Source organism: Poromitra crassiceps (genome assembly GCF_964638095.1).
Source record: "Poromitra crassiceps genome assembly, chromosome: 4".
Taxonomy (NCBI): Eukaryota; Metazoa; Chordata; class Actinopteri; order Beryciformes; family Melamphaidae; genus Poromitra; species Poromitra crassiceps.
In genome coordinates, this window is record NC_139626.1 from 2,744,234 (window position 1) to 2,756,532 (window position 12,299).

Below are 12,299 nucleotides of genomic sequence, written 5' to 3' on the forward strand. Positions count from 1 at the left end.
ACATTATTTTCAACATGTGAGTTCATCTTAGACCAACAGTTAATAATTGATTGGATTCTAAAGACTTTCTCAATTAAAGACAAAAGGTGATTGAATATTTGTGGAAATACCTTTCAAAATGCAAACATGAGTTTTTCCACCTTTATTTTATTCCTTTATTTATTAGCTATTATTATTATTATTATTATTATGGTGTTTATAGTTTAAATAAGAAGTAGTAAGATTACAGGATGGAATAAGAAGCAGTAGCAGAAATATGAGGAAAAGGTATGTTGCTATTCATGGTCATAGGTACTTGATTGTCCCCGTGAGGAAACTCCTTTTCGGTGAAATTCAGTTTAATTCCTTTAAATTCATGAAGCGTAATTTCTGCTAGACAGTTTTCATGGCAGGTAGGTATTACAACACATTAGAATAAAAACACGTGCTGCACAAACAGCTACTTCTACATAGCAGGAACAGGATGTCATCCTTGACACTGAAGCAATCAATGGAACTCTGAGCATTGTGCAATGGCCAACATGCATTTCATATTTCATCATTAACAAACTGATCAAGACCTGGAAACATACCAACTTCTCTATCCATAAAATGACTATGCAGACCTGTGCAGGAACCTGGGAGAGAAGGAGAGATTCCTGACTCATGTTGAAGAAAGTGGGGAGAGGGAGAGGCACATGACTGACCCCCTGTGGACAAAGGTAGGTAACGCTTGCAATTTAAACTTTCAAATCCCAGTCCATATTTACACAAGGGTATCATCCTCCTCTCTTCAGACAGTTATATTGAAACGTAGTTCACATTGGCAGAGTGATCTTTATGTTTTGAATATTGTGAAACGACCAATTACCCCCCCCCCCCCCACAGTATCGTATATCGCAATATTTTGGTGGGAGAGTATTGTGATACACCCTCCACTTAATACTTAGTAAAAAGCACATTTTATTTGATACCAGCAGTAAGTCCATTTGGAAAAGTTTCTACTGTAACTAATATCTGGATTTAGGGATTTTCTTCCATTTGTCTTTGGAGAAGACAAAAACTGTATGAAAACTGTATAATTTGAAAGGGAGCGTTGACTTTTGATGTCCACAATATATGTTGTTCAATGACACCTAGTCCCTTTCCCCTACCTTATCTGCTCAGTGATGTGCTCTAGTCGTGTGCGTTGCAGCAGGGAATCCACTCATCGATCACCTCCCTCTCTTTCAGTCTGTCTCCCTCATCATCATGCATCGAGCCAGCCGCTCAGTGGGCGAGAGGGGACAGAAAGCACAGACAGTCATCTGCCCATCCTCACCCTCCCTTTTCACTGTGTCTCCTCAGACCCTCCATCCAAGATTTCCTTTTCAATAGAGACTTGAGAACAAACAACATTACTAAAAAGGCCAAAGAAAACACACAATACAATAATACTGTGCAATTGTGTCCCATTCCAGCAGTCGGATAGTTAGCTCTGACCTCTTAACCTTGTGGGGTAGCTGGATTCGCACATGTGAAACAAACCATCTGGCAGCATCAGGTTACTGACCTCTACCCAACGGAGAATGTTGGCTCGTGCAACTTGAACACCTTGGAAGTCCAGTTTTTTGTATCAATGCTCATGTTGTTACTTTAACCGAAATATGACCTGGTTCTCTGTGAGCATGGAGGCAATTGAAGGCTTATAAAAACTTTCATCCCCATTGTATAATTTCAAAACCGGCATTGTCTTACTGAAAAATAAAGCATTTTTTTTAAATCAATCCCTGAAAAGCTGCCTTCTTGGAAAGTCAAGGTTTTCACCCAACAGCATCATCAATACATTCCAGAGGATGTAGTTGAGGGTAGTTAGTTAGTTAGTTAGTAGACGGACAAGCCCGTCTTTTATTGTCACACGAACACACCCAACACATGCATGCGGCCACAAACACACACTCATGCTGACGGTGGCCGGTGAAATTTGTCCTCTGCATTTGACCCATCCAGGCTTGTCCTTTCCTCCAGGGGGCAGGCCAGGAGCAGTGGTCGCTTTTTCTTTCCAGCGCCCGGGGACCAACTTCGGATGTTGTCGTCACTGGTCGGATGACGATGACGATCTTCTGCATGTTTTTAGTGGGGGGGTTATGTATGGAGGAACCCCCTGGGGAGCACGGGGAGAACATGCAAACTCCACACAGAAAGGCCCTTTCGACGAGATAACCCACCAATATCGCAGTAGGCACTGAAGATATGGGGGGGGGAACACAACCCCAGCGCCCACAGCGTCCCAGGCGAGAATCGAACTCAGGACCTTCTAGCTGTGAGGTGACAGTGCTACCGACTGCGCCGCCGTACCCACTAAGTCTCTGTTCACTCAGCTTTTTTATTTGGAGAAGAGTTTACTCCTACAAAAGCGCTCTTGTCTTCTTTGTACAAGATCATGACATACAGCACTCATTTATTGATGAGAAAAATGTCTTGCTTGCCCTGACCCTTCACATCTGAGCAGATACCCTGGTCTTACTTGTTGTTGTGAGCAGTGAGTAGCTGGACGTCGGTGTGGAGGTGGGACTGCGCCTGGCTGGTCATGGCAGCACAACACAAGTGCTCTTTGGCCACCAAAGAGCTGCGGGCAGTAAGGTGGGGCACAGGCCCGAGCCAGGGTGCCACTGAGCATGGCATTTAGGCAGGTCCCACTGCTGTATGGGTGTTGTTGTATTGAAAGGAAATGTTCACTTTTTTTATTCAACGGTTGTGTTTGTACTGTTTGCTTGTAGAGAGGTTCAACAGGAGAAAGCTCTAGTAGTGAATTACGTGGGAATTAATTGATACATTTAGAACACAAGGTCCAGGTTGAACAAACCATTATCCACACTGTGTTCAAGCATCACTACTGTATGCATATAAAATAATGTTGGCTAAAACATTATCTTCATGTGTTGCATTTATGTTTGCCTTAGTTCTTCCCTTCCTCGTCATGTTTTCGGTTTGCAACTTTTGCGACCCTCTGCTGCCCCCTAGACACGCCCTTGCGCAATGGCTCTGCTTTGACCTTTGACAACCTATTGCAATGCGCATTGCGCACGCGCAAATCATAACCTCGACGCCATCAACACGTGCACAGGTAAAAAATCATGGTAAAAAAAATTGCTATACTGTACAATTAGCTAGAATAAGAATACATAAAATGTCAATATTGTTATTATTTTAAAGTAGTTTTATCTGTATTTGGTTGTATTTTCGTTGCGACCCATAGTTTATTTGAATTTGCTCTCTTAATTCTGCCTTCATTTAGCCAACATCAGCAGGAGGAGGCTAATTTTGTAGCGTTATTAGCTAATGGCTAGCATAACATTAACGTAGGTTAGCTAGCTGCTGGTATCGTTAACATCTCTTGTCATTTTAGCGGTCTTATCAGCGTCCACCGTCCGCCATGAATCGTTCATTTGCCCCATCCATGGTTCGACCCAACCCGCCTCTGAGGAGGCCTTCCTCCATGCCCGGGCCCGTGGTAGGCGGTGTGCCTGTCCGCATGGCTTCCCCGGCACGCTTTGGGGGCCCACGCCCAGCACTGCTGCCGACTCCGGTAGCTAACTCGGCACATGGTAACGTACCTGCTTCAATGCCTCCTTTATCGAACATGCTTCTCTGTTAATGTTGTCAATTTATACGAACGCAACTGCAAACAGTTAAGGATAACGATTTAATATGTAACGTTATTTCGGTCCGACATAATTCAGTCGACTCTTGAGTCTTGACATGTCTGTAGGATACACTTAGTGTTTAGCCAGTTTGGCCTGCACACACAAGTGTCATAATGGCCTGTCTGTCACTGCTTTTTTTTATGTATTTTGTTGAACCAGAGTTGAACGAACTAATAACGTTTTACACCTGTCGACTCCCGAGTGTAAATGTATCAGGTGGACTTGGTCACTAATCAACGTGAGAAGAAACCACAAGCGAACGTTAAGATACAGCAATGCAATTTCACCACTGCAATGCCCAAACGTCTGGGATGATTCAACTTAAAGATTTAAGATTAAGATTAATTTTAATAGCCATTGTGAGTAAGCATATTACAAATAAGGAATGTGAGGTAGTGCTATGCAGCACAGCAATGAAATCAATAGCAGAAGATGGAGCAAACAGAAAACAATCAAAGTCCTTTAAAGTGACATATAATAGGGGGGCGGGTAGGATAATTTCCATGTCAGTTAATTGGTAAAGTCAATAACATTCCTTAACTTTATATGTACTGTATTCATGTAATACATATACAAACATGCACAACTCCACTACTTCCTGAAATTAGTCCAGCTTCTTTATTTCCTGTCATCACTATTGGATGAAGTGATTAATCAGGTGTGCTGCAGTCACAACAATGATCAGGCACACCTGATTAATCAGTTCATCCAATAGTGTAGGACAGGAAATATAGAAGCTGGACTAATTTCAGGAAGTAAAGGAGTTGTGCATGTAGTCTATTAGATGGTAATCTGCATGAGAAATAAAGAAGAAGATAATAATAATAATGATCATCCGCTTATAGTGATCAATTTGTCCCCCGTCAAGGTGATCACTATAAGAGGAGTGCACTGTATCAGGAATATCGCAATTAATAGTTATTATAACAGTTATATTAATTAATAGGCCAATCTCCCAAAATGTTGCCGCATCCCTTTAAAGAATCAGTGGATGGTATTATGGCCTTGATGGCCAGTGTGCACTGGTGCATGTTTTTGTTGTCATAAGTCTGCGCAAAAGCATCATCTAACCTACGGTATTTGTGGGGAGGATTGACACTATGGAGATATGCTGGACCTTGAAGTGAACTCCCAGATAATCTGCTCCACCAGCCACCTGTGTCAGCTACTAAGTGACATACATTTTTTTTAAACCAAGGTTTTTTTATTCAAGGTTTTCCATTTCGTAATACAAACATTTATATCAAACTGTATCAAATCCCCTGAACCCCCCACCCCACCCCACCAGACCTGTAGAAAGAAAGAACACAAAAACCAAAAAAAAAAAAAAAACACATTTATACACTAAGGCGTTACATTTTTTAAGTGACATAATTTGACCGGAAATAAATATATTTTCTTCTTTGCAGGTGATGCACATTCGTTGATCGGCAAGGATACATCTTTAGTATGTATCAAACTTATGTTTACAATGCTTTAAATTGGACAAAATCAATCACAATGTCCTCCTCAGTTCTCCTCAGAAAGTCTCTCTCTTCGGTGCCACGTTTGTATCAAGTTTTATTCTGTCATCTTCTCAGTTGATGGGATCCATGCCTACACCACTCCCAGTCCCTGGCAAATTTTGCAACTACTGTGGAACGCAAGGTAAATGTCATCATCGTCCTAAAAATAACAACAAAACGATTTTCAGGAACCCATTTTTCAGAATGTTCAAGGCTCCTGCAGTCCAGGAAAGATCAGTCGTCGTATGGTGTGATTGGCCATCACAAAGATAGTCATGCATGTGCCATGGAGTGTGAAGTCCAGGTTTTTATTATAATTCAGAACTAGACCAGGTGATTTCACTGATTAACCCCCTCCATGGCATGTGTTTCCCTCACTCTGGCTCATTATTAAGTGCTAAGAACTCGTGTGTGTGTGTGTGTGTGTGTGTGTGTGTGTGTGTGTGTGAGAGAGAGAGAGTGATGGACAGGATGAGCCCTAATGAGATACTAGATTGTGTTGAGATTGGACGTGCGAGCATTTGTAGATCTGCTGTTGCTCTGCCCCAATCTAAAGCACACCCACCAATTATCTAAAAAGCACTAGCGCGCTAGTTCATTAGCAGAGATAACATTGGTCGTTGGCCAAACTGATTTGTGAAATGGATCGGTTTGCGTGCCTCTTGTTACTTTCAAATTTACATTTGTTTCTGTAAGCAATTTCTAAATGACCAGTATTGTCTGACAGGGAATTTCCGATGTGTGCGCTGCAAGAAAACGTCCTACTGCTCTGTAGGGTGTCAGAAAGAAGACTGGAATGCACACAGACACGTGTGCACACCCACCGCTGCAGATCCTGTCAAGTAAGTTGGTGCGGTCCTGAAGACCAGGGATTTTCTGTTGTTACATTTATTATTCCTCATTTTGTGCCATCACCAAAAAAGTGCACTCACACACTTCTCTTAACCTAAAGGGAAACCACAGCTTCGCCAGTGATGGGAGACGGAACAAGCCTGCTAGAGCCAAAGGTAATGCCATTATTTGGGACTGGTGGTTTCCTTAAAAAAAAAGAAGCTTCAAGCTCTGTTAAAAGTACAAGGGCTGTACTTGGTACCGTGTTGTCAAGATTTGTACCACCTGGCTTGTACGTACATCAGTTTATATGCTCAGGTATGTTTCATATACTCTGAAATGAAAGATGTGTATCTCAAACTGTGTTTTACTGTAGCAGGTGAACCACAGTGATGCGTCCGGCCTCCAGAGGGTCTATCTGAAGGACTTGGAGATGAGTAAATTCACCAAAGGAACAGACATCCAGGTAATCTGAGCCCAGTTTACTTCCACTCTAAACTGTTTCAATTCATCTCGGAATGAAATATCAACCAGCAAAGTCTATTTGTTATAGTTGTGTATATTTTGTGTGTGTTCTCCCCCCCAGGCATCTGTGGTAGAGCTCCACAGCCCTGGCAGGTTCTTCCTTCTTGTCGAGAGCCCTGAGCTGTTGGAGACACTGCAGAGCATCAGCATGGACCTGCAGAAGACCTACAGTGGCTGCTCCTCAGTGACTGCATACACGCCAAACCTGGAGGAGGTCTGCGCCGTTCAGTTCTCCCGTGATTTGGTGAGCAGAGGCCATGGCCAGCAATCATCTGACAAGATACTGTCTATTACTAGTATGCACATTGGCTCAGTCAGCCAGGCTGTCACTCGCTGGCTTTGCTCTCTTACACTCAGGCTGTCTCTTTCTCTACCCTTTTCTGTGTGTAGAACTGGTACCGAGGTCTGGTTCAATCAGTTGCTGCTGACCAGAAGACCGCCAACATCCTCTACATTGACTTTGGCAATGAGGAGGATGCCCCCATGGAGAGGATCAAGCCCCTGGCTGCCAACATCCAGCTCGTCCCTCCCTGTGTGAGTTGCACTTAACACCGTTCACATGATGGCGTGGAGGTTTTTTCCTGTCTACCTCAAGCTTCCATTGGGAACTTTGAGGGTGTCAAATTATTATTATTTTGTCCTGTGATTTTTTTTTTTTTTTTTACACTGATAAAAATCCATAACGCTCCGAGCACGATGCATCTTCAACAAATACCAGTGAGTTAAACATTTAAAATCTGTAGCTTCTGGCATAATGACGCTAGCTAGCACTTCCATCTATGTCCTCCAGGCGCTGGAGTGCTGTGTGGCTGGCGTGGTGCCGGTGAGTGACAAGTGGTCAGGCGAGGGCTGTATCGCGGTGAGACAGGTGCTGGTCGGCAAGAGTGTGACAGTTAGTATGGTGGACATACTGGAGCACGGCCGCATCCATGCTGTGGATATCCTGCTCTCCTCCATGGGTAAGTAATACAGGCTCAGGTTACAGTACGTCATGTGAATGTGGAAAAAGTTGGTGATTTCGTGAAAAACTATTTCAATATTCAACTAACTGTTACTACTTCCCACCTCCTCCTCCTCCACCCTCCCTCTTTTTTTTAGGCAAGCAGCTGAGCACATTCCTCATTGATCACGGTTATGCAGCCAAGGAAGCAACCAATGTGAAACGGACTGAGCAAGATATAAGTGAGCCAACTTCATAAGCAACATGCTCATATTAATCACATGCTCACATTAATCACATAGTCACATTAGCAAATGTTTGCACACCAGGGCTGCATGCTTATGGGTGAAAAAAGAAGATAATCTTGTTCATTCTGCTTAAAGCTGCATTTAGCCATGTTTTTGTGTTCAAATAAGTGTTAAATGGCTCTATATTCTGACAGAAATATAGAGCCATAACCATAAATAGCAACCGTAACTCGATCTGACCTTCCGTTTCCAAGAAAAAGTCAACTTTTCTCTGATTGGATAGTTTGTAGGTCGGCGCCAATTTTTATCCAATCAAAGAAAAGTTGAAATTTTCTGAGAAAGGGAAGGTCCAATCGCGATGGCAATAACGGACTATATGTATTTTTTCACCCCGAATCCAATGCCACCATCTGCGAGTCTCCACGAGTTACGGTTGTGGAGATACGTCTGCCCAGCCTGCAGGAGTACATGAGAGAGATAAGAAGACAGTGGGGGGTTGGGGGTTTCAAGTCACTGACCAAACAAACTATTTCAGTGATTGCTGTCAGAATATAGAGCCATTTAACACAAAAACATCGCTGAATGCAGCTTTAATGTTGGTCATATTACTTTAAGGTGTAGCAACAAGTCTAAGACAAAGTTGGCATATGCTACTATGCTATATATTCTATGCTGCATTTACTTAGTTAGCTCTGTTTTTGTTATGCCTCCACCGGCCATAGCATTATGGATTCGGGTCTTCCGATGTTCGTTAACGCGATATCTGAGGAACGCCTTGATGGAATTTAATCAAATTTGCCTCAAACGTCGACTTGGACTCAAGGATGAACTGATTCGACTTTGGTAGTCAAATGACAAAGTGTAAGATCACTGTGACCTCACAAATGCCATTTTCAAGCTCGTTAATGTGATATCTTAAGAACGCCTTGACGGAATTTCTTCCAATTTGCCTCAAGTCCACTTGGACTCAAGGATGAACTGATTAGATTTTGGTGGTCAAAGTTCAAGGTTACTGTGACATCACGACCGCTCGTTTCATGCTCGTTAGCGTGATATCTCAGGAACACCTTGACAGAATTTAATCTAATTTGCCTCAAACGTCCACTTGGACTCAAAGATGAACTGATTACATTTTGGTGGTCAAAGGTCAAGGTCACGGTGACCTCGCGAACGCCATTTTCAAGCTCGGTAACGCCATATCTCCGTAACACCTTGACGGAATTTCTTCACATTTGGCTCAAACTTCAAAGTCTGGACAGACTTGGATGTCGACTGCTCCCTTGTTGTCGGAGGCATATATCGGCGGTGCGGTCGTTCTAGTTATTCACATGCTCAAGTCACATAGAAAGGAGACAAATAACACTGTGTGCTGCCCTCTTGATGTGATTGATTACAGTGCACTTAAAGCAGCATTAATGGGAGCACGTGATAGGATATTACTTGTTCTAAATGACATGCACATGATACGGGTATCCTTGACTTCTACGATTGTGGAAAATTAAAATTGCATTATGTGAATGTGATTATACATGATTAATTATGCAGCCCCACTTCACACGCCAACGTGACGAGGTGATGAGCAATTTGGATGACTGTTCTTGAGGCACATCATTTTTCATAATAGTGAGGGAATGAATTTGGGAAATGTTTGCAGATGCCTTGGAGAGTGCCTCGTTGGAAAACTTCAAGCGCCTCAACAATGGGAAGGACAACAATGCGTGGGCCCAGCCACCGGAGCCGCTGACCCAGGCACTGGGTGACTCCTTCTCTGTGGTGGTCACCCACCTCCAGTCACCTCGTGACATCATCTGCCAGAAGGTGGAGAATGCCAGTGAGTAGCTAAACCTCTCAACCGGAGTGCATCGTGCACCTTCAAATTGGATCATATTAATAATAACTGTTTTTGCACAGTTAATATAAGGTCGCTTTCACATATAAGTTGGTGGACTCTGTGCGATGGGGGGGGGGTGAAGTTGTGTTGCATTTTTCATTTGGTCTGGTACACTTTCACACATGCAATTTGTAAAGCGCACCAAACTTTCTGAACAATGTCACGTGGTCGAAACCGTCACTCGTCTATTGGACAGAATAGAGAAGGGAAATCTCATCTCTTCCGCTGGCTTCTTGCCTGACTGAGGGGCTGACTGAACAACACAAGTGAATCCATGAAACACAACCCATATGGTGCAACACCACCTGCAATATTGGGATTTCTGGTTTTACTTTGGTGTTACTATCAAATCAATATTTTACAAGAATGCCCAATATGAGCAGCAGATGAGGCAGCGAGCTGTTGAACATTTCATTCTGCAGATGAGATGAGCGAGGCAGTACTGAAGAAGGTGAGCCGTGATGAGAGACAACAATGTGTTGTTATGACGACGTACCGTACGTCACACGGTGCGGTGTGCACACGTGTACGTACTGTACGTCACACGGTGCGGTGTGCACACATGTACGTACTGTACGTCACACGGTGCGGTGTGCACACATGTACGTACTGTACGTCACACGGTGCGGTGCGCACACATGTACGTACTGTACGTCACACGGTGCGGTGTGCACACATGTACGTACTGTACGTCACACGGTGCGGTGCGCACACATGTACACTGCAGTGTTTGTTTTGCTTCCTCCTACCGCCTTCTACTCATGCACTGGCGCTTCCTATATTTGCTATTGTGTTTAGTTCGGTTTGCTTTCACACCACAAATGAACCGCGCCAGGGTTCACTTGGAAGCGAACCGAGACCTTCGTTTTCAAGCGGACCAGAGTTCACTTGTTTGTTCCGCACCAGAGTTCATTTGAGTTTTCACACCACCCCCATATGAGGTGGAATATCCAAGGAAACAAACTCTGGCGCGCGTTTAAAGCGGACCAAACAGCTTATATGTGAAAGCGACCTCACAGTTTAATTTGTGATCCTGACTGGACTTGAGGACTACATTTTCAAGAGCTTGTGCTTTGCAGGTGTGATCCAGGAGCTGCAGCAGAAGTTGAGGGAGCACTGCTGTCAGGTCCAAACCAGCCAGAACTTCAGACCAGCACCTGGCACTGTTTGCTGCGCTCAGTTCTCGGGTACAACACATTTAGATATATCATATGGCTGTGTGTCTTTGTCCCGCTGCAACAGACATGTAAGAGACACCACAGTAACCCACTACTTGTGTAGAGAATATGGTATGTTACACAATGTCACTGGCTAAACTGGCTATTGTTACGTATATATTTGTGGGGGACATTTCAATTGAATCTAAATCATGCAAATATCTCTGTAATATTAGGGAATATCAAATCTTTATGAAAGGCATCAATGCTGTATTAACTCATTCCCTGCCAGTTTCAAAGGAGAAGTCGCCAGCCAGCGTCAGGGTTTCTGATCATTTTCACTCATTTTCCAAGACCCACAGAATTCTTTTTGTAAACACTGAATATCTTAAAAGAAAGAAGGGATCATCTACTTTCAAAGAAAAAAAGTTTGATTCTACCTTTATCCGTTCTTTAGTTATTGACACTTGAATGTAGGTAGTGTTCACTGGTAGTGTTCACTAGGTAGTGTTCACTGAAAACATCTGTCTGTCCCCAAAAAGATGAGAAAAACTTATTTTTGTAAATGAAGTCATCTTCACAGGTCCTGAACCGAATAAATATCTCTGATGGCAGATACTGGCCGGTGTTGCACTCAACTATGAACCCCATAATGATTTGGTTTCCCTTTCCGGCCAAACATGCCCGAGGTCACCGCTTTTACCGTAGCACCGGTGCGAGGGAGAAATTCACCCCACTCTAGAGTTCTCCGTTTCAGCCCGAGCTCGACGGGAACCGACCCAGCCTGACGGGCTTGGGCGGGGCTGACAATTTATGATAATTGGTCGGGTCGGGCTCGGGCTGTGCAAAAAAAGAAAAGAAAAAGGAAACTGTCCTTCCAGTAAACTAGATTGATACTCTTTGTATTCTCCTTCTCTGCCATGCTACACATGCACACACACACACACACACACACACACACACACACACACACACACACACACACACACACACACACGCACACACACGCACACACACGCACACACACACACACACACACACATACACACATACACATACACAGCTTAGAATTCTGAGGTTCAGTCTGAGCCCGATGAGACCCGACCAAGCCCGACGGGCTCGGGCCGACAACTTTTGTTGTCTTTTAGTCATTTTTCTTACTTCTTTATCTCTGAACATTGAGATGACACCTACACTGCATTCAGACACTAAGACAAATTGCTCTTTAATGTAATTTGCATATTGTAACAATAAAAGGGATTCTGAGTGATGTCATCAGTGATGCAAAGTTGAGCAATGCCAGTAGAGCAGGTGAGGCCACGCAGCAGCCGAGCTGTGTCACTCACAATTCTGACTCAAACGCAGAACTCAAATACACTTTTCACGTCCGGCCCTAATCCTCTTCCGTGTGTTGTGGTGCAAAAAATAAATAAAATTGGAAATGTCAGGCGACACTACTTGGTTGTGAAGCACTGCACTAGAGGCTTACAGCAGACCTGCTTCATGAATCTATGCTGATGACCTGTGTATTTCTTCC

The 12,299-nt window shown here is 43.6% G+C and overlaps 1 protein-coding gene across 1 annotated transcript in view; it reads left to right on the forward strand.

Moving 5' to 3' along the window:
* Nucleotides 1-3,394: 3,394 nt before the first annotated feature.
* tdrd1 (tudor domain containing 1) overlaps nt 3,395-12,299 on the forward strand; it is a gene marked incomplete at both ends in the record, with an annotated part of 38,155 nt that continues 29,250 nt past the window's right edge. The window contains 10 exons of the mRNA XM_083635065.1: nt 3,395-3,566; nt 5,898-6,012; nt 6,123-6,177; nt 6,378-6,467; nt 6,588-6,770; nt 6,917-7,060; nt 7,317-7,485; nt 7,625-7,708; nt 9,369-9,545; nt 10,685-10,792. Of these exons, the coding sequence (XP_083491191.1) occupies nt 3,395-3,566; nt 5,898-6,012; nt 6,123-6,177; nt 6,378-6,467; nt 6,588-6,770; nt 6,917-7,060; nt 7,317-7,485; nt 7,625-7,708; nt 9,369-9,545; nt 10,685-10,792 (1,297 nt within the window). The remainder of the gene's footprint in view (nt 3,567-5,897; nt 6,013-6,122; nt 6,178-6,377; nt 6,468-6,587; nt 6,771-6,916; nt 7,061-7,316; nt 7,486-7,624; nt 7,709-9,368; nt 9,546-10,684; nt 10,793-12,299) is intronic.